The sequence below is a fragment of the Amblyomma maculatum genome, chromosome 11, assembly GCF_055883805.1.
Source record: "Amblyomma maculatum isolate TAMU_Amacu chromosome 11, ASM5588380v1, whole genome shotgun sequence".
NCBI classification, from domain to species: Eukaryota; Metazoa; Arthropoda; class Arachnida; order Ixodida; family Ixodidae; genus Amblyomma; species Amblyomma maculatum.
The window spans coordinates 56,543,677-56,565,353 of record NC_139354.1 but is presented as its reverse complement, the minus strand read 5'-3'; the positions used below and the strand labels follow the sequence as shown (position 1 = coordinate 56,565,353).

The following is a 21,677-nucleotide window of genomic DNA, read 5'->3' as shown; positions in this document are numbered from 1 at the left end:
GAAACAGGCGAAAGACAAAAAGAAAGATCACTCGTGAAGCTTGCGCCACCGGGGAGGAAGAAACAGAGGTCTGGGAAGAGGGTGTTGTTGATGTATCGTGCATGTAAGAATGAACCATTGGGACAACGTTGCAGCTCAAGTCGAGAATGAGATATGCAGTCGTTCGTTATTGTTTTGTCTACACTCTTAAATGAATTAATGATACTCTTTGTGCTGAAGACAGTAAAAGCAAGAGGGAGGAGAATTAGCAATGCGAATTCATGTTCTTGACCTGTCAGTCAGAACCCCATCATTTTATAAGCAGTGTACTCAATACGAGACAAATGTAGGCCATTGGCTGTGGGGTTTCTGAAGCTCTTTTAATCCTTTCCACTAAGGGTGCTCTTTTCCCGACGACTAGGAGCTTGTGGGGGCAGCATAACTTTCTTTTTGTTGTGGTAGCGTGCTTTGCCTCCTTTAATTGTTGTCTACAAATACAGGCACAGTCCAGATTCTTGAAGAGGCTCAAATATGGACAGGTGACGTGCAGAGCAACAGCCAACTCTTTATCATAGAGCGCCACGTGGGATCGGCGGGGCAGTGAGATTTGATGGGGGTTGCGAAAGGCAGCGAAAAGGGATTACTACTAAAGAGCCGCTGGGGTGTGGCTTTGGTGTCAGTGACCAGCATAAGCCATCCGGACCAATATACATCGGAGGTTACACGACACCTTACAAGGATGAAGAAAGGAGACGCAGGCGGGATCGCCAGAGTCGGATCAGAAGTTTTCAGAGAGCTGCTGCGACGCGGGAAGCTTGTTAGTTCTAACGCTCAGAGCATCTCATTTCTCGCATCGCTTTATTTGCGCCGCGGTATGTTTCTGCTACTCTGTTCTAGTTTTATTTGTTGCAATTTTAATATTGCGCTAATGTAAACCTCGCCAACATGCTCCTATGCTCCGGTGATCCGCCCAATGTGCCTTTCGAACGCAGATGTTCTTCGGAAATAGACCAATGATTTTTATAAAAATTCTTGGCGTATCACTCACCTGGCAAATCAAGGCTCGCAGAACGTTTGTTGCGAAACTAAGTCCTTCGAGGTGTGAAATGATTTCACACTATTCGGGGTCGCCGTTTCGACATTGCGTATAAGGTGTACTAAATACTGTAATAATGTAAGTGCCTAATATTGTAACCGTAAGTGTTGACACTTCAGTAATATGTACAATGTCCTTGACCATATATTTCGATGAACTGCTGATTGTTTATTACGTGGCATGTCAGTTTAAGAAAACTTTATTTCTGGTAGATAAAAAACTTGAGTTAATGATGATTTGACACAATTTTCAGAGTGGAACCAATTGCTTAGGCGGTTGATGTACACATAGAGTTCGACGCAAGACTTTATCTTATGTCTGAACGGCGGATTTATTAAAGTTCTTTTAGATCGCGTCCCAGTGTCTTGATTGTACATACTTTGCTCCTGATGATAGCTCAGAGATGTAATTGCTGCTTTCATTGTAAGGCAGCATAGATTCTCTTTTTTATGGGGCACTTCTTTCGTCCGAGTGACATATTCTTAAGTTGGCTTGTTTCAAGTGCAAGCCGGAAATCATATACGTTTATAAAAAGGTGTCGGCATAGCACATACCAGTGACCTTCTCGCGTTTAGATTCGGCCTATAACTGGTTTATAATGGCTACCTAAACTTTCGATTTTTACCTTAGTTAGCCCGTTTGCGATTCAGTGTTTGTCTTTTACAGGTACCCTCTGATCACAAAAATCAGTTTATTCTCTAGCACCTACAAGATTAGGGGCAGCTTCACCTTTTAGGTAATCGCATGAAAAGAGGTTCAAGGCTGACAAAACGCGTTCAACTTGAATTGATAAGGCAAAGAACAATGAAAAATAAAATGGTAGGCGTGATTCTCAGCGAAAGGAAAATAATAAAAATGGCCAACGAACAAACGTGAAATACTGACATACTATTCTAAATTACGGAACAGAAATGGACAGCATAAAAACATGCAATGCGCGTCCAGGAGCAACTATCCATGAGCAACTCCAAAAGAAGACGAGCTAAAAGGGAGTGACAGATTGTCAGGTAGGAAGATCAGATTGGTAAGAAAGCTACTGTGGATGAGCCGATTATAGCTGGTGCTTAAGAGATAGAGATATGGAAGACGCCTTTCAGCTGCAGTGAATGAGGTCTGTATGAAGATCAAAATAATGGTGATAAGAAAGTCTTGTGAATGCGTTTTGTTGCTTATTTGTGTACGCCCTCGGCAACGTGATAACAAGATATAAAAAACACAAGAACACACCAAGGGGCAAAAAGTTTGCTCAGTATAAAAATGTGTGTGGTTCTTAGCAACGAATACTATTAAGAGGATTTTCTTCTGTTAGAAATGAAAATTTACTCACGGTTCTGGCGTGTACAAAGGTTGGGATGGATGGCGGATGTACTGGGTCGAGTGGAATACTCGGAATGCCAGACCAGCTAGGAAATCCCGCGACGACAGCAGTCCGGCGACTGGTCGCAGCGTAAAGCCCGTGCAGTCTGTAAGAAGATGACAAGAAACAATGTAAATGGCTTGGCGCCTCTGCTGTACAAATACTTGGAATCTACATCGGAACTCACTCGAGAAGCTTTTATGTATTTATCTAACACCAAAAGAAGGAGGGTGTAAACTTTCATAATGCACAAGGTGATGCACTTCTAGCTATGACACGGCTCCTGCTTTCAAAGCATCATTGCGTCCTACCCGACCATTCCATAAAGCTAGGCGGCTGACCATGCGAAGCATCACCTCCAAGTCCAACTGTGTATATATCACTTTGCTTCGATAAGCACCTGCATGCGACGCAATGCTGCTTTGAAAGCAGTGACCATGTTTTAGAGTGGCTAACAAAAACCTTAAAGGCTCATAGGCGAAAGCAAGACAACGAAATTCAAAAGTGTGAAAAGAAATACCAAAGCAAAATCCAGAAAAGCGAATACTCGAATATTCGCAGACCCAAAGATGATTCCTCTTTATCCAATCGCGAAGCGGGACAAACATCTGTTGCCCAAGATTTTCACGAGGTCCCAGCCACGATAGCTATCTCGATTTTCCTTTTTTTACACCTCGTTTTGGAAAGCTTTGCGCATATACACATCAGCAAGGAAGCATCTTGGCTACCAACTGAAGAGCGATATTGGAAAGTGAGCTGTTGTGTAGTGTCAGAAACCAGTCATGAACGGAAATTTATTTTAACAAAATGTACAGGAACACTGTAAGCTGCGTTGTAATCTGCTGAACGACCGCGTTAATGTGCTCTCACCTCAGGTTGTTCTAAAACCCATATAAACGCCAGCTTAATATTTTATTTATTGTTACGCATTTATATACTTTGGCACGTTCCAAAAATTGTGGCCATTGAAAGTAAAAGCTGCATAGAGCAGCTTGAAGGTCATCGACCTGTGTGGAATGAACATACATACATATATGAAGTCATATATGATACGTTACGAGCAAATAGAATGAATCAACTGATAACAACATCTTATATGAGTTTTTTGAATGAATGGTTTTGATTCCACGAATTTGAACATACTTCCTCTGGAAGCGGTACACAATCAATGCAGTTGCGGCCATAATGTCCTAGAAAACACCGCTGCAACAAATATTTTATGCCTACTTTGGGAACATTACATTGTACAAGAGATGCACCATTGATCATGTCGCTAGTACACTCGCTTATGGACTCATCTAGGCAGCATGACAGTTCTGAGAAATATTTTAAACCAGAACCATGCTCCGTAAGAGGTCGGCTGACCCAAAGTTTCAGGAGAGAACGCAAAGCATTTGGCAGCCCCGTCACAGTGGTGCAGTTTTGATGGCGCTCGACGGCTACGCACAAGGGTACCGGGATCGAACCTCGACTTCGGGGGAACCTTTTCTATGGAGGCAAAACGAATGCGTCCCTGGGCTGTACGATATCTAGGAAGGCTAAAGAATTATAGGTGGTCCAAACTCACGGAGCCCTTACTACAACTTCTCTCACAGCCTGAGTCGCTTTGGAAAATTAAACCCTTCAAATCAACCCAAACTTGAGCATTTGGCAGTAGTTTCCAAACCAATAGCGCCTTTAACACCGCCTTTTCGTTTTTGAAATTGGGAGCATTGAGACACTGGCACAAAGCTTTGCAAATTTTGAAACTACTTCGGAAAAGGCAAATTGGTTTATGCGAAAGGTAAGACGCAGCATCTAGCTGTCACACGTTCGGTGGACACCTGACTGGTGTCGTAAATGAAGGAAAGAAGGAAAGTGGGAGTGGAAGAAGGAAAGAAAGATGCCCGATAATTCTGACGAAGTGCACTCATATCGCGAAGCACACATAACGTGTTTGCGTTTGGCCTCCATAGGAACAAGGCAGCCGATTGATTGATTTATTTATAATTGATCGATTTAAAGCATCTTTATTTACACAGTTTTGTAGAAAATGAGGGGGGGGGGGTTCAGTCCGCTAGTCCACTGCATATTGCTGCCACGCTGGCCCTCCCCACCAGTCAAAGCTGACGATCAGGATCATTGCTGAACAGAATAGCCCCTCACTGCTCGTTTGACGGGTTCGGAATGGGATCAACTATGGGATTTATTTGGCATGTCCACATCATGCGGCACAGGTTAGCTACCTCTCCACAGTGTGGAAACTGCGGAGATTATATTGTACGGCATCAGTGGTGCAACCTAGCGGGTGTTAGGTATGTGTTTCTTTGTAGCCTCCCAAGGGCGTTGTCTTCTAACTAATTAAGGAATTTATGTGGTGTTAGGTGCACTTTCCTGGCTTTTCTGTATGGCACGAGATTGTCAGTATTCACGTCTGAAGCTATTAGGTAACAGCACCCTCTATGGTCATCAGGAGGAGAAGCGCGATAGAGAAGTGCTCGGGCATGCCTGTGCGCGTCTTCGTCTCCTCCTGGTGTTTCGGGGTGAGCGGGAGCCGGATGATTGAGGATCTGCTGTGTGGATGCTTTGTCAGCAATGACGTCCCTAACCTGTGAATCATCCTTTTTTTGAATTTGCGACAGGCGTTCTGGGAATTCGTGAGCATACCGGCGTTGGGGTTAGGCGCTATAGCCAACAAAATATCTGCATCCTTGGCGTAAAAATTGGGAAATATGCTGCGTACTCTGACGACTTTCAATAATGGTTAACGTACACTGACATTTCGTGCACAGCAGCAGCGTTTAGATAAAGGCAGAGTGCAAAGTCATCGGTTTCCTGTGTAGTATCAGTGCACGTCGACCATGCTGGAAGCCCTGAGAAGGCGCTGTGTCTCTCTCACTACTCGGCGAATGCCTGCACTTACAACTGACGGTAATGGTGGTAGGTATGTCTAGAGAGGGAGAATTGACGCTAAATTATTTACTACGCTGAACAAACTGTTCAAAGTTGTGCTTCGTTGTGTCTGCGTGCAGTTTGTTCTCTTTCGCAAGGAATTTAGCTCATCAAAAGAAGCAGATACATACACTGTTCTAGAACTTTATCGAACCCCCGTTTGAAAAATATTCCCGCCTCAACTGGAGGCTCATTTGCGCTGACACTGCGCACAGAGCTTGCGAGCTGTTGTTCCCTACTTTACAAGGTAATTTTGAGCATGGCGCTTACTGGGTTTGGCCGCGCATGACTAGAATACAGAACGGTCTGCGACCAGGCTGAGGAGCAAAAAACACCAGCGCAGAGTTTCTAGCAAAAGACAGCTGTGGCGTCATCTGGCGTCGCTGGAAGAAAACGCTGCGCTTTAAAAGCGCCCAGGAAAGCATGGCACGTGCTAGATGCTGCTAGATGGCGCCACTGCTGCCATTCAGCGGAATATTTGCGTTTAAGTTTTTTGCTCCTGTATATCGTCGACCAAGTGAGCACCAATTTTAAACTTATCTCGCAAAGAAGAGGACAACAACGCGCAAGTGTTCTGCGCAGTTTCAATGCAAATGAGCCGCCGGTTGAGGCGGGATAAATTTTTAAACGGGGGTTCGATAAAGTAGCAAAACGATGTATGTCGTCATTTAGAAACAATTTCGGAAACTGGAATCTAACTTGACTAGCAGATGATAGCAAAAAGGGAAGTTTAACGATGCAACGAGAACTGTTGCAGCAGCATTTTACATGAATTCCCGCGCGTAAGTTTTGCCGAACATTTTTTTTCTTAGTTCTGTGTTACGTGGAAGGCGGCTTCTGACAGAACGAGCCGTATACAATATCGCAGTAAAGACATGAAAATGTTCATAATTTAACCAAAATCTGGGAGTTGGGTGCTATATTTTAAATTTTCCTAAATGCAGCCATTTTGATTCCAGCAACTTTTGCATTTTGCACAATGTATAAAACATGAGCACAATATAGGCCTATAGAAGCTTCGAGGCCACACATCCCGGAAACGTCACTTCCTTGCGCTCTATTTTACATCTTAGGCATTTACTTTGGATTTAGTTTGCGCGAAATGCATTGTGCTATACCTTTTGCGCCGTGACGGGAATATATGTCTTAAAGACATCGTCCGCATTTTCTATCCAGGCATCTCGTGTACTGTGCGCTTGAGAAACGTCCTTGGACTTAGTGAAGAAAATATACATTGCACAGTTTGCATTCTAAGGTAAATGCATTTTGAATATACCCCTTTTTGAGAGTTTTGGTCGCCTCCAAGTATTGAAGAGGTTTAAAAATATGGATCACATGGCATGGCGCACTATTTAGAAAATAGCTATGCCTTGCACGTTCCTGCTATTTACCTACTTATTCAGCTTTCACGCTATGGAGCCAATCATCCTTTTAAAGCATTGAAAGAACGCATTGAGCATGTGCAATAAAAAATTCGACGCGGTTCTCTAAAAGAGCTTAGAAAAGATATTTCAACGCCATGCGACCAAAACGCAGTACGGAAACACTTGTATAACTACCTGCCCATACTATTCAGAGGCGCTGCTGAAGCTAGAAGCTTTCTAACCACTCTCTTCCATCTCAGAAGTGCCCCACCCGAGGGATAGTACATTTATTTTTATTCTTATATGGCAAACACTGCCATTCTAAGGCAGCAGCTAACAGTAGCATGCGCTTCAATCGATAGCTTTAGCAGTTACATTATTTTGTGCTTCATTTTTTATCGCTTTTAAAGCGGGCTAAAACCGCTCCCAACGGCCGATAGATGAAATGGCTCTTACTGCAAACGTTTCCAGCAAAGCACGGAGACTCAACTGTTGCAGCTCATAAATGCATTTATATGAATCTTTTATATTTCAAAGGATATATATCATGAAAGTGTAGACTATTCTTCGAAATAGGAAAAGCTGTCATTTGCTTAGCGATTGTTAAAAGTAAAAATGGTACAAATGTCTCGTACAATAACCGAGACATAAAACCCTGCTCAGCGAACGAGATGCGGTGCTCGGAAGTTCGGTTTACACCGGATGAAATGCCACCCTGCTGAAAGCTGGAGTAAAATTGCACGCGCCTCTTTATGTTTAGATATTTTATGCAGATGATCAGCTCGCACGTTAAAGAACCCCAGGTGGTCGAAATTTCCTGAGTCCTCCACTACGGCATCTCTCATAGCCTGAGTTGCTTTGGGACGTTAAACCCCACAAACCAACCAACCAACCAACCGTGGTTTCTTGGCTTTGAGCTATAAGGCGAATGCCTCTTCCACCTTCAACTTTCCATCCCAAACATTAATGAGATTATGACGCACAATGGAAAAGGCAAAGCTTATCCGAGCGGAATGCGTAGCCTAGGAACAATGCTCAGTTAAACTTTCGCTGCTATAGCGTGTTGGTTCACGTCTAGTCAAATATCAATACTGGGTTAACGCCGAGCGTTTACGTGGCTACAAGCATTTCAGGCTACAGGTGAAACTTTTATCAAGATCGGGATATTGCATTTGGCTTCATATTAACACTGAATAATGAACAAAAGCATCGAGTTCTTTATATCTTGTAATTAAATCAGGTGCATGTTTCCGCACGTTTTTTTGGCATTCCGGTTTGTCTCATTTTATTGTGGGGCAGCTGCGGGCTATTGTAAGGTAATGTTGCAAATGGTCTAATAATCTACCGATGCGCAGCAGGAATTGCTTTCTTTGAAGTTTTTCAATTCTTCGCACGAGTAATAAAACCACATTAGGAAACCAATCTGCCGAGCTCGTGAAAGTAATTGTGATGCCATTGAGCAATAATGTGAATTACTTTTTGTAACCATATAGGAATTGGCGAAGCGTGTTAAAGGGCATTTTTCGCCTTTTTCATGGCTTGTTAGTGTGTCTCATCCGTTCTTCTCCTTAAACGAAGGAATAGTATGAGTAAAGGTTCTAAGCCCCGCCACGATTCCGCAGTGGTTAGGACATCACACTACTCATCTCAAGGGCACGGGACGAAATACCACCCGCGGCAGACACTTTTCGATGAATGCAAAAAGCAAGGCTGCCATCTACTGTGCAATATCAGTGAACGTTACATAAACCCCATAAGGCCATATTTTCCAGAAAAATTTGTTCCAGCGTTAAAACAAGTTAAAAAAGCCAAACTAATTAAAATTTATTCGAAGAAACAATTACAGTTCCACAATTCATGGCCAGTTCCATAGCATAAAAATTATAATAAATTAGGGGCCTGAAATTAGGCACGCGTACTCTAAGATAACACTTTTGATACAAATATTTTTTTTCTGTAGTCAGTAAATGGAAGCCTTTTATTCTCAGGTGCAGTCTTTGGTTTAGTTGAGCGCTAGTGTGCGTGCTTGCCTTAAGGCAACCTACGTCTTGGTGATGTAAATTTTGGAAAGGCAATTAGGGTTTCAAAAAAACATTCAGTGTTTAATCATGAAGCAAAATGTACTCTAAAAGGGTTCTTGTTTTTCAAACTCATGCAGCTGCCTTTTATTTGCTCTTGTTAAAAATCACATTTGAGTGATTGGCCTACAAGCATTAGCCGAAAAAACATTTACCCTGTCAGTACGCAATTGTATGGTGTAATGACTCACATGCAGATCTTTAAAGCCTTTGGTGTGATCCCTGTCATCTAATCAAGGACCCTTCAAAGAGCTGGCAATTGACGTTGCTGTGTAATGGTGACATTCAAGAGCGTCAAGCAGTGCTGGCCTTTTCTGATCTTAACATGGTTTCATTATTGACTTCTGGCCAATTTCAACCGCTTCGATTTAAGAAAAAGTGACGTGCTTACATTGCGCTTGAAGAATAACGCTGCAAAAAGGCAATGTTCTAGTTTAATGTGTTCGTACTGAGCCAGAAGCATTATGATTATCGTCAGCCGGACTATAACCACTGAAGGGCGAATGCTCCTCCCACTTTCTTCCCTTTATCCCGGTCCTGTATAGCTGCATTCATTTGACACCCGCGCACGTCTTACCCTCATCCACCAACCTAGCTTTATGTCTATCCCTGCTACGGCTTCCTTCATTCGGAATCCAATATTTTATCCTACGGGACCATCGTTTATCCCCTCTTCTCCCTGCATGCCTTGCCCGTGCCCATTTCTTTTTGATTTCAATTAGAATGTCATTGACTCGAGTTATTTCTCTGACTCACCCTGCACACTTCCTATCCCTAAACGTTACACCTACCATTTCCCGTTCCATAGCTCTCTCCCTAGTTCTCTGCTTGAATGGAACCCTTTTCGTTGGCCTCGACGTTTGAGCTCCATAGGTGAGTACAAATTAGACGCCACTTATATATACTTTGCTCTTGAGCGATACCGGCAGGCACAAGAAACAAAATTTTTTAATAGCGCGCTAATACAGTTGATTCATTTTACTGGCCACGACACCACACCAGAAATCCATTTCAAGCCCATATAAACTTAGCGCGTCCAGTGCCACTGTTCGCGCTCGGTCGAAAAGCGGTCGCAGTAGCGGAGATGAATCCAGTAACCCATTTTCAGCATTTTAACTCCACATCTCCAATGCCAGCGAACGGGGCGTGAGGAACGTTGTGACGACATAACGTCTTGGCGAATATTTGTGACACGGCAGAACAAACGTTATTCCTAGATAACAATGTTCCTCACCCTTCAGGAAGTTCGAGACATCTTCCAGCTGTGGCACATTGTCCTCCCTGTAGCCGCAGTTTTCCATGAGGAGGGGGAAAATGTGGTTGTGCTCTCGACAGGCGTGTGTCTTGTAGAGTTTGGTGAGCTCGTGGAACACTGTGCCCCTAGCGGTCGAACAGAGAGAATAGATGACATGCATATGCCGGCTGAAAAGTTGTCGGAAGTAGGTCATTCTCTTTACACAGATGACAGCGATGTTACTTTTCAAATCATGCAATCGCCTACAAATCCACAAAAGTATAAATGGCTTGCTTCTGAAGTTCATAAGGAAGCATATGGTTCATAGAATTTCATTACACTTGCTTGACATATCGAATGTTGTCCGGTTGCCAGATTCGCGGTTAATGGGTGACGCTTAGAGATGTGGCTTCTAAAAGCTGTATTTTCACTTTCTTATAAAAGTGTAGCTGTTTTATGACGATGCAAATAAATATTTTGGAGAAAATGGTGTTTAAAACGTTGTGGCTCTAATAATATGACCTGGTAGTAAATGTAGTCAGACCTCTCGTCAAGTATTTTGCGGCAGCATTGCCCTACATTTCGCCCTTTAGTGATTATGTCTTTATATTAATGCAACTAAAGACTGCGCAAAAGAACATTAGGCGCATATATGCGCTCTTTATACGCCTAAAAAACACAAGGCATGGGGTGGTGTTTAACATCTCAAATCGATGTCATAACTATGTCAGGATATCCATGGTCAAGGCGCGATGTTGAATATTCTCGACAGCTTGGCGTTATTTACTGGCCACTGATATTTCAAAACCTACCCCAACCATAGCTAAGGTCAAAAGGCATTTCCAGATTTAGCAATCAAGCGCCCTATAACCTGAGTCATTGCGCTGCGGAACAATGAATAGCACTGTGAAATAATGAGGGATTCGAGCATATTTGCACATCTGCACGAAGGAAAGAATATAACACTGAAAACAAGGGGATATTAGAGTCCCTTTTATGAGTTATATTTTACTTTCGTCCACTTTATGTCTTGATATTTTATATTCATACGATATGACGCATTAGCTTTTAGGGGCGAAGTTGAAGCGCAAATCTGTTTATAGTCTTGAGCACTGGTCATAGTTATCAGTGTCACTTTCTAACGTGTGTTAATTTGGAAAATGAGAATTTGCACCTTTGGAACTCGGGAGCCAATTAACAGACATAAATTCGGCGGACGGCAGCAAGTACAGCAAAGCAAAAACGAGGCCGTGGTCTGCTGCAACAGAGAGGCTTTTGGTGTAATTACAGCAAAGCAAAAACGAGGCCGTGGTCTGCTGCAACAGAGAGGCTTTTGGTGTAATTTATTTTGGTGTTCGTGGGACACATCAAAAGTATTCATTGTGGTCCGCTATGCTGGCTACCGAGACATATAGGAATACCCCAGGATACCTTTAACGAGGGAAAGAGGAGCGGAGCGTGGTAAATCTCTCGGCTAACATCGATAGTTTCACCAATCCTACGACGCCGGTTGTGCAAAGGTAGTGAGCGGTTCCACCCAGCATACCTTCTCTAAAAGGTTTGGAGTTCTAGAGGTTTGCTTTTGAGTCACATCAGTTTGCTCGAAAGGTTTAAAGTGATGTAAATCTACTGAGGGCAAGAATATTCATGGTCCTGCCCGCTCCTCTCTCTGAGACTTCCATTATTTCTTAAAAAACAACCATTGCATTACGTACAAACTCACTGGGCTCCAAACCGTCCAAGAAGGGTGCACCTATAAAAGATTGACATGAACGGTGCACCTTTGGATCGCGAAGGAACGTCCCCGGCGTTTCCGCTGCTCGCAGATCTATGCGCGACAATACGAAGCTAGGGAAACTGCTCCCGGTGAGCATAACCTTCCGTGGCCGGAGTTGTGGAGGAACACGAGGGCGGACTTTCTTATTACAAGTAAAATCCAGAAGTTCCTGAAGGCGGAGAGCCTATCCGACGAACCGAACAAATGAGACTTTAAGGGTAAAAAATCAGTTGAGCGCAGAACGGTTCGTGACTGCCTAAAGCCAGCGGCCCTAGTCTGACAGCCGAAACTTCTTTAGCGGGCAAATGACAGCTGAAGGCCCCTTCCGGGTAACGGGACAGATTCCATTTAGCTTTGGTGAGCACGAGACATGACGACAATCGAAGTGCTCCTTGAAACTGCCTTTCCGACAAGCGAAGACAGCTCTGAAGCTGCGACATTCTTATCCTTATGTACTTCGGTTTGTTTGTAGTGCTGAAATATGGCGGCCCGATGCAAAAGTGTACTGCAGCCATTGCTTCACACTCATCCTGATCAAGCAGAGAGCTCAGCGTTGCTGCCAAGCAGATTATGCAACGGCACAATGGCTGAAGCAAATTTGCGCAAGTTGCATGAGAACATGGATGAACAGATCTTCGGATAGCGATCTGGTTAGGAAATCACACTGCAGTACCATGGTTGTGTCGGTCAGGGAAAACAACATTAGAGCCAGCTATAAATCCTTCTCTAAGAAGCAAAAAAATAAAACAATTGAAAGCCAGCCGCTGACACATATATGGCTTCTGTCAAGACGTCGGGTGAAGACAAATATGGACGTTGCCATGAAAAATTGTACTTTAGTTTCTTCTTACAAGCTTGAATAACGTAAAGTGTGTACCTAAAAAAGTTCACAGGTGATGACTGATAGCAGCTCACGGTGGGTGTAAGGAAAATCATTTCGGGAAACTTGGGAATTTTCATCACGGAATGGTGAGGTGCGCTCGTGAGATTTACCGAAATTTGTTATCTCTACGTATTGCAGCTTGCAACGAAGCGCACACTGACTCACACTAAACGTCATTTTTGTTTTTCGGTTGTTTCCATGATATGCTCATTTTATAGGTGTTTCGGACTACATGCAAATTTAGCTGCTCACCTTCACTTCAAAGAATCGAGTGAAAATTGTTATTTATTCTTATCCCGATCGATTAATGAATCATTTGTAAAGAAATAGTTTTTCGCGCCATTTCAGGCATCCACGTCGCCATGAAATATCTTCCAATTTAACAGTCACTTTATTTGTTCAGAGCTATGAGCTACCCAGCTGATCCAGCACCTTTGTACAAGAGGATGTGCACGCAGGGTGCCCTGCATTGCGAAGAGATAACCAGTAGTTATGATGAACGAACTAAGCTCCCAACCAGATTGCTACGAATAATTTGCGTCTTTTTAGATACTGATAGTCTCATAAATTAGGAAGTTTTGTTTTCGCATAATATACTCGTTTGTAAGAATGCTATTTAATTATATGCATCCGAAGAGTTCACTTCTTTGTGCTCACCAAAGTTTTAGCCCGCAAAGTTATTTTTAGAATAAGAGAAAACGCATCATTATTGCGGTTTAATCATTGAACGCTCAAGAAAGCAACTGAGCAAGGTTATAAAAAACATTCAATAAACGAGCTTTGTAAGTTTGCTTGAAGAAAGTTGAGCCACTTGACCAATAACATGATTGAAACTCTCACTCATTTCTCAGCACAACCCAAGCATTAATGAGCGGAATAGCAGCGACAATTAAACTAAGAAGGGTCTGACGGTTCAGAGGATGTGAGCAGGCATGAGAAAAACTGCTTAGATACTCCTTAGGGTTCTTATCACGTAATGCAGAAAAATGCTGTTGGATTCGCTCGTTATTTTCTGCTCTGATCCTGCTTGACAAGCTTTGTTGAGATTCCGGTTTGTTCCAAACTTTACTGCCAGACGGACCGTGGTTACTCAGAGGCCCCTGAAGGACGCAGATGTAGTTAGCGAGCGGTTAGTGTGCGTTGTTTCCTTGTCGTCACGTCCCTATCTCTGGGTTTTACGTCGTTTGTGGCAAGCATCTTATCGTGCAATAGCAATAGCAAGATAGAGTGGCAGGCAGACACGTTTTCTGCGTGACGAAGCTGTATCGTGCCGTTCTTGTTTGGTGTGCATCAAACGTTCACTTGCCTCTCTGGTTCGTTAGGACATATGGTCATCTTCAAATTAGGCAACCAATTTATCTCGACATTTTCGATCCGAACGAGAAAAAAAATTAGCTTCCTATGAAGGACAAGAAGTTAGGAGCTCGATGGGAATCCACACAATGTCGAGATATGCGAACAAAAAGGCGCACACAGAAGAATCCCCCCCCCCCCTCTCCACTACCCCAGACCCTCAAATGCCTCTAAATAGAATTTTCTCCAGCGCTACAAACGGGGACTTGTTTCCAATAGGTTCGAAAAATTCATTGCCCTTCTTTAGAAAGACGGAAAGCCAGTAAGCAAAAGCTATGTCTCACGCACAATATTGGGCTACCCACCTGTTTTTTTAGTTTTTGCTTGTATGTAAACGTATTCGAAAGGCAAATATTGGTTGTTATTCAGCAGCTCTGTAGGCAATATACCGGTAGGTGCTTTATCTGCGTTTAAATCTCCGATATTGAACGGGAAAGCTTTCTTCTTGCCTATAACTATTATAAAAAATAACACTGGCCACAATCCCTGGTTTGTAAAAATAATTTTATCGCATAATTTGATCATCAAGCTCTTCGCTTGCATAGCAAGAACAAACCAAGAACTTCGGTGCAAGGTAACAATTCTGTGCTGCCTGCGAGCTTCGAACACCGATTTGTTCATAATCGAAAGCCTATCTGTGAGTTGTCTAATTGTGAATGTGAATGAGACACTGCAAGGTGTACTATCACACTAATTCACCATTTCATACATATCTCTTTGTTTCAACAGACAGTATTTACTTGCACATTTTACGCACCATGAGCACAAAATTGTTTGATCAGGGCCTCTCCTATTCGTACTTTTGTTGATGACTGAGGATGCCCGTTCATTTTAATTAGAAGTTCAATTTTGTCCGCTAACCTACACCAATATTTGAAAACGAAATATATGTATAACTTCTATTTTTTTACCACAGAGTATTCTACCTAAAAAAATCATTAGTCATTAAGGAGAAAAGTTGGCTGAATCGCACAGAGAAGCGAATGAATTGATATCGGGCACGATCGCCCCCTAGAGAGGTGTGCTCTTTCGAAATTAATTGAATATATAGTAAGCCCTTGCCGTAGCGTTCCATAAAAAAAAATAGTTTTAAACAGAGATGAGCGTCCGTCGAATATTATGGAAAGTAAAATGACATCGCGGAAGTGCCTTGTTAGTCCAGAAGACCACGTGGAAACAACAATTACTAGTGTTATCTTTCTCCCATGCAAGCGATTGTCTTTAGTGCCACTTCCGGTTTGAGCACGGAACAAATTGGAAGTGTGCTTCAGAATCCGGAAGAATCACCGAGTGTTAGCATAACGATGAAAGCCTCGGGCTCACCAGAATATAATTTATGAACAGATGGAACACACATAGCTAATGATGTACATGTACCCTCCCAAGCGCTTGTTTTTGCTTCAACAGCGAAAACAGAGATCGATTGTTATGATTATTTTTCCGTTCTGTGGTTTATGTACGCCTGAATGTTCTTCTGGGTCCTTGAGACATTTTACTGAATTCTAAAATACCGAAGTGTATAAAGCTTTCTATATATTCTACATACAAGGATTTTTCACAAATTCGGCGCTTAAATATATCCACCAAAAATTTAAACTAAGTAGAGATGAAAGGCGAAAGTCTTCGTGATATTTCTTTCTCCAGTGAAAACTCTAATTGCATGTTCTGCTTTATTTCTGAGGCGGTGATAGAAGGGCCTATTCAGTTCGTCAGGGAAAGTAAATTAATTGTTTTGATGGAAGAGTGCAGCTTAGGCGCAGCATCAAAAGCCTTAAATTTGCATACCAAGACAATAGTGCTAGCATTAAGGTATGATTGCCTTTTTAGGACACAATACTTTAATTAATCGATGTTCTAAATACATACCACGTTTTCGTCTCTTCTTCGGTGTACTGAACCCGTGGGATCGGTTGGCCACTGAAAAGAAAATCATGCAAGAAATGTAACATATTATATTGAGCAGAAAACCAGAAGGAAAACATATACAGGTATTCCTACTGTGTGCTTTGGTAAGGTATTTTTTTCTGCTAAAATTAATAAAATACACTCGCAGCAACGGCTTCTGCGTCTGGAACATGCAACTCTGAAAAGGCGCAGTAGTCTAAGGACACTTTTATTGGGAATTCGTTGCACTTTTTTTTTCCTGAATTAAATGCTCATACATTGCTTAGCTTCGGAGCATTGTGAGTCCAGCAATAATATTTCAATTTCAACTACCTCTCTTCTTATTATCGGTCATTCCACCTTTGTCGGTTCTATATTGTAAAACTATCAATTTTGTAGGCTGCCATGAAAAACAGAAAACGTATCAGCTACATGATCAAACGGCGGTCAGCGTTTTATTGTTAAAGCGGCTATGTTTACTTATGAATTGATCAATATTTTTGGACTATACTTATGAATTACTGACCACTGGAAGCTGAAAACCATGTGCACTGATTAACTCAGTACTAGTCTTATGCATGCAATTTAATTTACAGATTAAATAACAACCTCGACCTCCCGTTGTTCTGTACATATTGCGCGTCAGTTCAGTTCAGGCGTTCAGTCGTGTCCGACTCTTCGTGACCCTATGGACCATGTCACGCCACGCTTTCCGGTCTCTCACTATCTTCTTAACATCACATAGCTTCATCTGCAATGCCTCGAGAATGCCATCTAACCATCGCGTTCGCTGCCTACCCCTTCTCCGGCGACCCTGAACCTTTCCCAACATCAAATCTTTCTCCAGCGACTCCTCTCTTCTGATCAGATGACCAAAGTAGCTGAGCTTTAACTTTAGAATTTGACCCTCCAATGAGCAGTCAGGGTTTATGGTCGACAATATGAACTGATTTGATCTTTGATTTGCGCTTAGCAGTTAAGAATTTACTGTGAGGTGAAAACGTATGGGTCCAGGTTGGCATTGGCGTTGAAAAAAGTGTTGTACGGAACCACTGATACTGTTGGAGGTTTTGCAGCCACGTGTTCTTTTACTCTCGGCGACCTATCGCAGAAGCAGAAAAATATATCTTACTGCTTGTAGGCGTAGGCAATGTCAGCGAAGTATTTTCGTCGTTGACGGTACTTTTCATCTGTGAATCCCTAAATGAAAGAAACGGTTGTAGTGAGTAAGCGATTGGATAAACAGAAAATGAAGGTTTTTGTGCGCCTTGGAGCTACAAATTTGAAAGTATAGTCCGCTCATTTTCATACGCTTAAAATCGTTATCTCCGGCTACTCACTGCATTACGGTCTTTATGACTAGGCTATATAAGTCATGTCCTTTTTAAAACAAATTTTTTTCGTAAAGTTTTTTGCGATTATAGCTATCAGCTTTTATGATGTTCTTGCTAAGAGAGCAGATGTAGCAGCTTCGGAAGACGAAGACAAGGGAAGGATTTCTAGACTATGTTTGAATTTTCTGTATTTTCGAAAAAAGCATCTCTCTATAGCAGCAATCTTGAAATGGTGCGTATGTTATTGGCGCAGGGAAGTCTTATGATAATATACAATGTTAATTTGCCGTTAACCTGAGACAACTAGACAGAACTTTACACACATTTTAAGGAGGCGTACACTCACTGCAGTCAAGCCTAGTGATTTCGCAGAATTATTTGCGGTAACTCACAGGAAATACATTATAATGAAATAAAGAGGATTTTATCAGTGATGCTTCAAAGTGATAACACTGAAGAACTGCAATATGTAGTGTAATACCCCGCAATAAGTTTTTAGGCTTGTATGCATAATGGAAGATGAAAGTCACCTGTTCGTATTGTAGAATAGAAAATCTTTATGTAATCTCTACTAGCGGTTCTACAGACGTAAATATTCAGTTGTTTATTCTGGCACGCAAGAAAGGTAGACTAAGGTTACGCCAGGTAAACCCCCTGTGCTTAAATGGCTAACACAGTGCGGTGTGGGTTGGAAAGAGATCACTTCTTGATAGTCTTGTTTGCTTATCCTCTAAAATAAACCCAGTTAATGGCGAACCGGCATGTTTTGTACTTACTTCCTTATCTGTCTTCCATATACTTTCGGCCATTCTCAATATACAATGTTTAGGGTTATCATAGCAGAGCAATAAGACGATTGTAGATTTAGCGCCGCCAATTCATTTCTGTAAGCAATCTCAAACATTTCAGCGAAATTACTACGCCTGAGCCTAAATCTACCTGAATCACATATCGTTACATGGGCTAAAATAATTTTCCCTTGAACGATGAATTATGTGGTTTAGACTAAACAGCATGTGAAGTGCACACTAATATTTACAGAATAGATTAGTCCAGCCTTTCGTTTGTAAGATTATTATTCGGTAGAATGATTTGCCTTTGCACAAAAGGGAAAAACGCATTTGATTGCTTGTTTTCTGACCTGTATACCAAGCATATCGATAAAGTGTTTGCCTTATTTTTAGGCCAATAAAAAGTACATAACACATTTTATGGTGAAGACAAGATAGCGAGACCTCGATCATGATGCAAGTTTTGGCAACGAATTCAAAAATAAGCATTGCAGAAAAGCCCAATCACCCATGCTTCCAAAAACTCATTTTCCGGTTTGCTCTTCTCAAATGCGCGTTGGAACAATTAAACCATTGTGCTCATTCCTTCCCTCAGAGCGTTCAAGCTTTGCGACATAAGTTTGGGGCGTCAAATCCAAAAACAAATGTTAATATGTCGTGTTAGTGTTACCGAATCGCTTTTCAGTGCTCATTACCTGCAGGCTATTTCGCATTTTTTTGCGTAACGGTCCACCTTCTCCGCCTCTGGAGAGCCTGTGTCTTTAAAGACCGCTCTGCAACGTCAGCCTCGACAAGCAAATGAAACTGCTGTACCCGGTATATACACGAAACCTACCGGATGGTCAGCGTCCAGTTCAGACCCGTAGCTCAGGATGTGATTGGCAAAGATGTCGAGGTCCTTAATTTTTCTCGGGAACCAGGGCACCGCATCTGCAAAACAAAACACAAAACATATAGCTCACAAACTCTGCAGCCGTTCGTGTGCACGCCCAAGTTGGCATTTCGTCGCTTGGATGCCACGTCTGTGCCGCTGACGCTGATGTTGCTACGCTCACAATTATGTCATTCTCCCTGCCACGGTGGTGGAGTTGTTAATGTGCTCGACTTTTGTACCCTAAGATGCGCGATTGAATCCCGGCCGTGGCGGCCATTTTTTTCAGGGGAGACGAACAACAAGGCGTTGGTGTGCTGGGTGATGTCACTGCAAGTTAAAGATCCTCAAGTGGTGAACATTTCCGGAACCCTCCACTATGGCGTCTCTCATATTCCGGAGCCCTCCACTATGGCGTCTCTCATAGCCTGAATCCCTTTGACACGTTAAGCTCCATAAATCGAACTAAACCAATTTGTTGTTCATTCAAAAAGCACAGTTTCCCGCAGAGAACAAACACGAACTAGGACATACATTTGGGGGGTATGGCCCGCTTGGCCAGCTCAATAAAATTTCCTGAGAGTACGAAGTCGTGAGGTAGGCCTTAGACACAATGTGTACCTCTCATCATCATCATCATCATCATCATCATCATCATCATCATCATCATCATCATCATCATCATCATCATAATCATCATCAGACTGATTATACCCACTGCAAAGCGAAGGCCTCTCCCATATTTCTCCACTTAACCCGGTTCTGTGCTAGCTGCATCCACTTTACCCCTGCGAACTTCTTAATCTCATCCGCCCACCTAACTTTCTGCCGCCCCCTGCTACGCTTTCCTTCCCTTGGAATCCAGTTTGTTACCCTCAGCGACCATCGGTTATCCTCTCTTCGCACTACATGTCCTGCCCATGTCCATTTCTTATTCTTAATTTCCACTAGAATGTCGGTAACTTGAGTTATTTCTCTGACCCACTCTGCACGCTTTCTATCTCTTAATGTTACCCCTACCATTTTTCGTTCCATCGCCCTCTGGGTTGTCCTCAACTTAAGTAGAACTCTCTTGGTTAGCCTCCACGTTTCAGCCCCATAGGTGAGTACAGGCAAGATGTAACTGTTGTATACTTTCCTCTTGTGTACCTGTACGTCTGTGTAAGGTACCCTCAAGAATGCTGGAAGCAGAGGTTCAAGAAAGCACGACTACAAAGAAAAGCCAGTGTTTTCCTTTATCATGGTCATTTTCTAGCGCTTTTCGAGGGCTTTTTTTTTTCTTTGAGCATAAACCAACTCCAGCTCTTCCGGTTTTGTATCCCTAATTGTGTGTAAGGCATCCTCGCTTCCTAATGGAAAGACAGGTGTATGGTCCCAGCCGTATGCAAAAATCGTGTGTAAAATGATTACATCAAGCTAATCTCTGCTCAGGTGGTTCAATCGGCGCTTATGTAGGTTATTATTTTGTGGAAAAGGGAGCCTCTCAATAAAGCGTGCTCCCCTTAAAATTATTAAATACTTCTTTTGATGCTGCATTCAGCATTACAATTGAATGTGGGTGGCGGGATGAGATTTACGAAAGGAAATATGAGAAGCCTTGTCACCCTTAACAAAGAGTGCATCGGCTATGGATCGCATGGCTACAGTTATTAGAGTAGCCGATTTATTCCCAAACCAAAGCAACCAAACAATTCATCTAGTTGGCGACACACTATTATGACTGATAAGAATGTTCGTGTATAAATTTCCGCCTAGTTAAAAGTTTACATGCCTCTAGATCTATGTGTGTAAGTTTATTCAAATAAACAAAAGCCGAAGCGAAAAAGAAGTTTGCAGGTCCTAGTATCTGCTATTTAATCCTGACAAGTACCTGAACTAGGCCGGCAGAAGTAAAATAATAGTCCCGATACAGTCACTGACTGGGACCTCCTTCTGTATGTATAAGCTGGAATGTACTAAACGGATATAATAAAATTGAATTGAATTGAGTTGAGCGAGAGGAAATCAAGGGGTGAGAAACAGGAAGAAAGTACAGGGTAGGTTAAAAATAAGCGGTGTGTTCACTTTGTTACAGGGGAACAGTGGGAGGCTTGAGGCCCGCCCGAAAATTATCTCGGTTAACGGAAGTACTCGTCACAACGGGCGGACCTCCACAACAGATGCTACTACGGCAGAAGCCTGCTGCCATTGCTGGGTTCCCTCCCTCGGAAAGCGGCCAAGAGACGTAGCTCGGAGAGGAATTGAAGATAGGAGAGGGGGAGAGCGTGGAAGCAGAACTAGTGGTCCCTGTGAACTCTGTTTCTATAAGATGCTCGTTACCGACAGGAGGGAGAAATAAAAAAAATGAAAGCAAATTGTTCGTTTTCTCTCTCGTTGCGCCTTCAAAGAAGCAAAAAGCTAAGTTTGACAGTTTGGCACCTCCTGTGTGAGGTACAAGTGCGAGGCGTCACGTTAGGTAGCGCTGCTTATAGAGAATGGCACTCAATGCCATTTTCACGCTCAAAACGCTCATCACAGAGCACGCAAAGAATATAGCCGAGCCACATCAACATGCAGTGAAGCTAAGTTAGGATCCCTCAATTTATCCTGCATAGGCTATTTGACTAATGTTTTTCACGTCATAGGGGGTCTTCTTAAAAGACAGTGATTTTCTCCTGCACTTGTTAAAAGTTGGCGGATAATTCTAAGATAAAGAAATCTATTTAAGAGTTGGCCATAGTTTTAAAGAGTGCATCCCTACGACGA

At 42.6% G+C, this 21,677-nt stretch overlaps 1 protein-coding gene across 1 annotated transcript in view; it reads right to left on the bottom strand.

Moving 5' to 3' along the window:
• The window catches only part of Hn (phenylalanine hydroxylase), a 133,688-nt gene that overhangs the window by 38,702 nt on the left and 73,309 nt on the right, over nt 1-21,677 (bottom strand). Inside the window, exons 4-8 of the mRNA XM_084585046.1 lie at nt 18,897-18,991; nt 17,069-17,136; nt 15,919-15,969; nt 10,040-10,185; nt 2,403-2,538 (exon numbers count right to left, since the gene is read on the bottom strand). Of these exons, the coding sequence (XP_084441172.1) occupies nt 2,403-2,538; nt 10,040-10,185; nt 15,919-15,969; nt 17,069-17,136; nt 18,897-18,991 (496 nt within the window). The remainder of the gene's footprint in view (nt 1-2,402; nt 2,539-10,039; nt 10,186-15,918; nt 15,970-17,068; nt 17,137-18,896; nt 18,992-21,677) is intronic.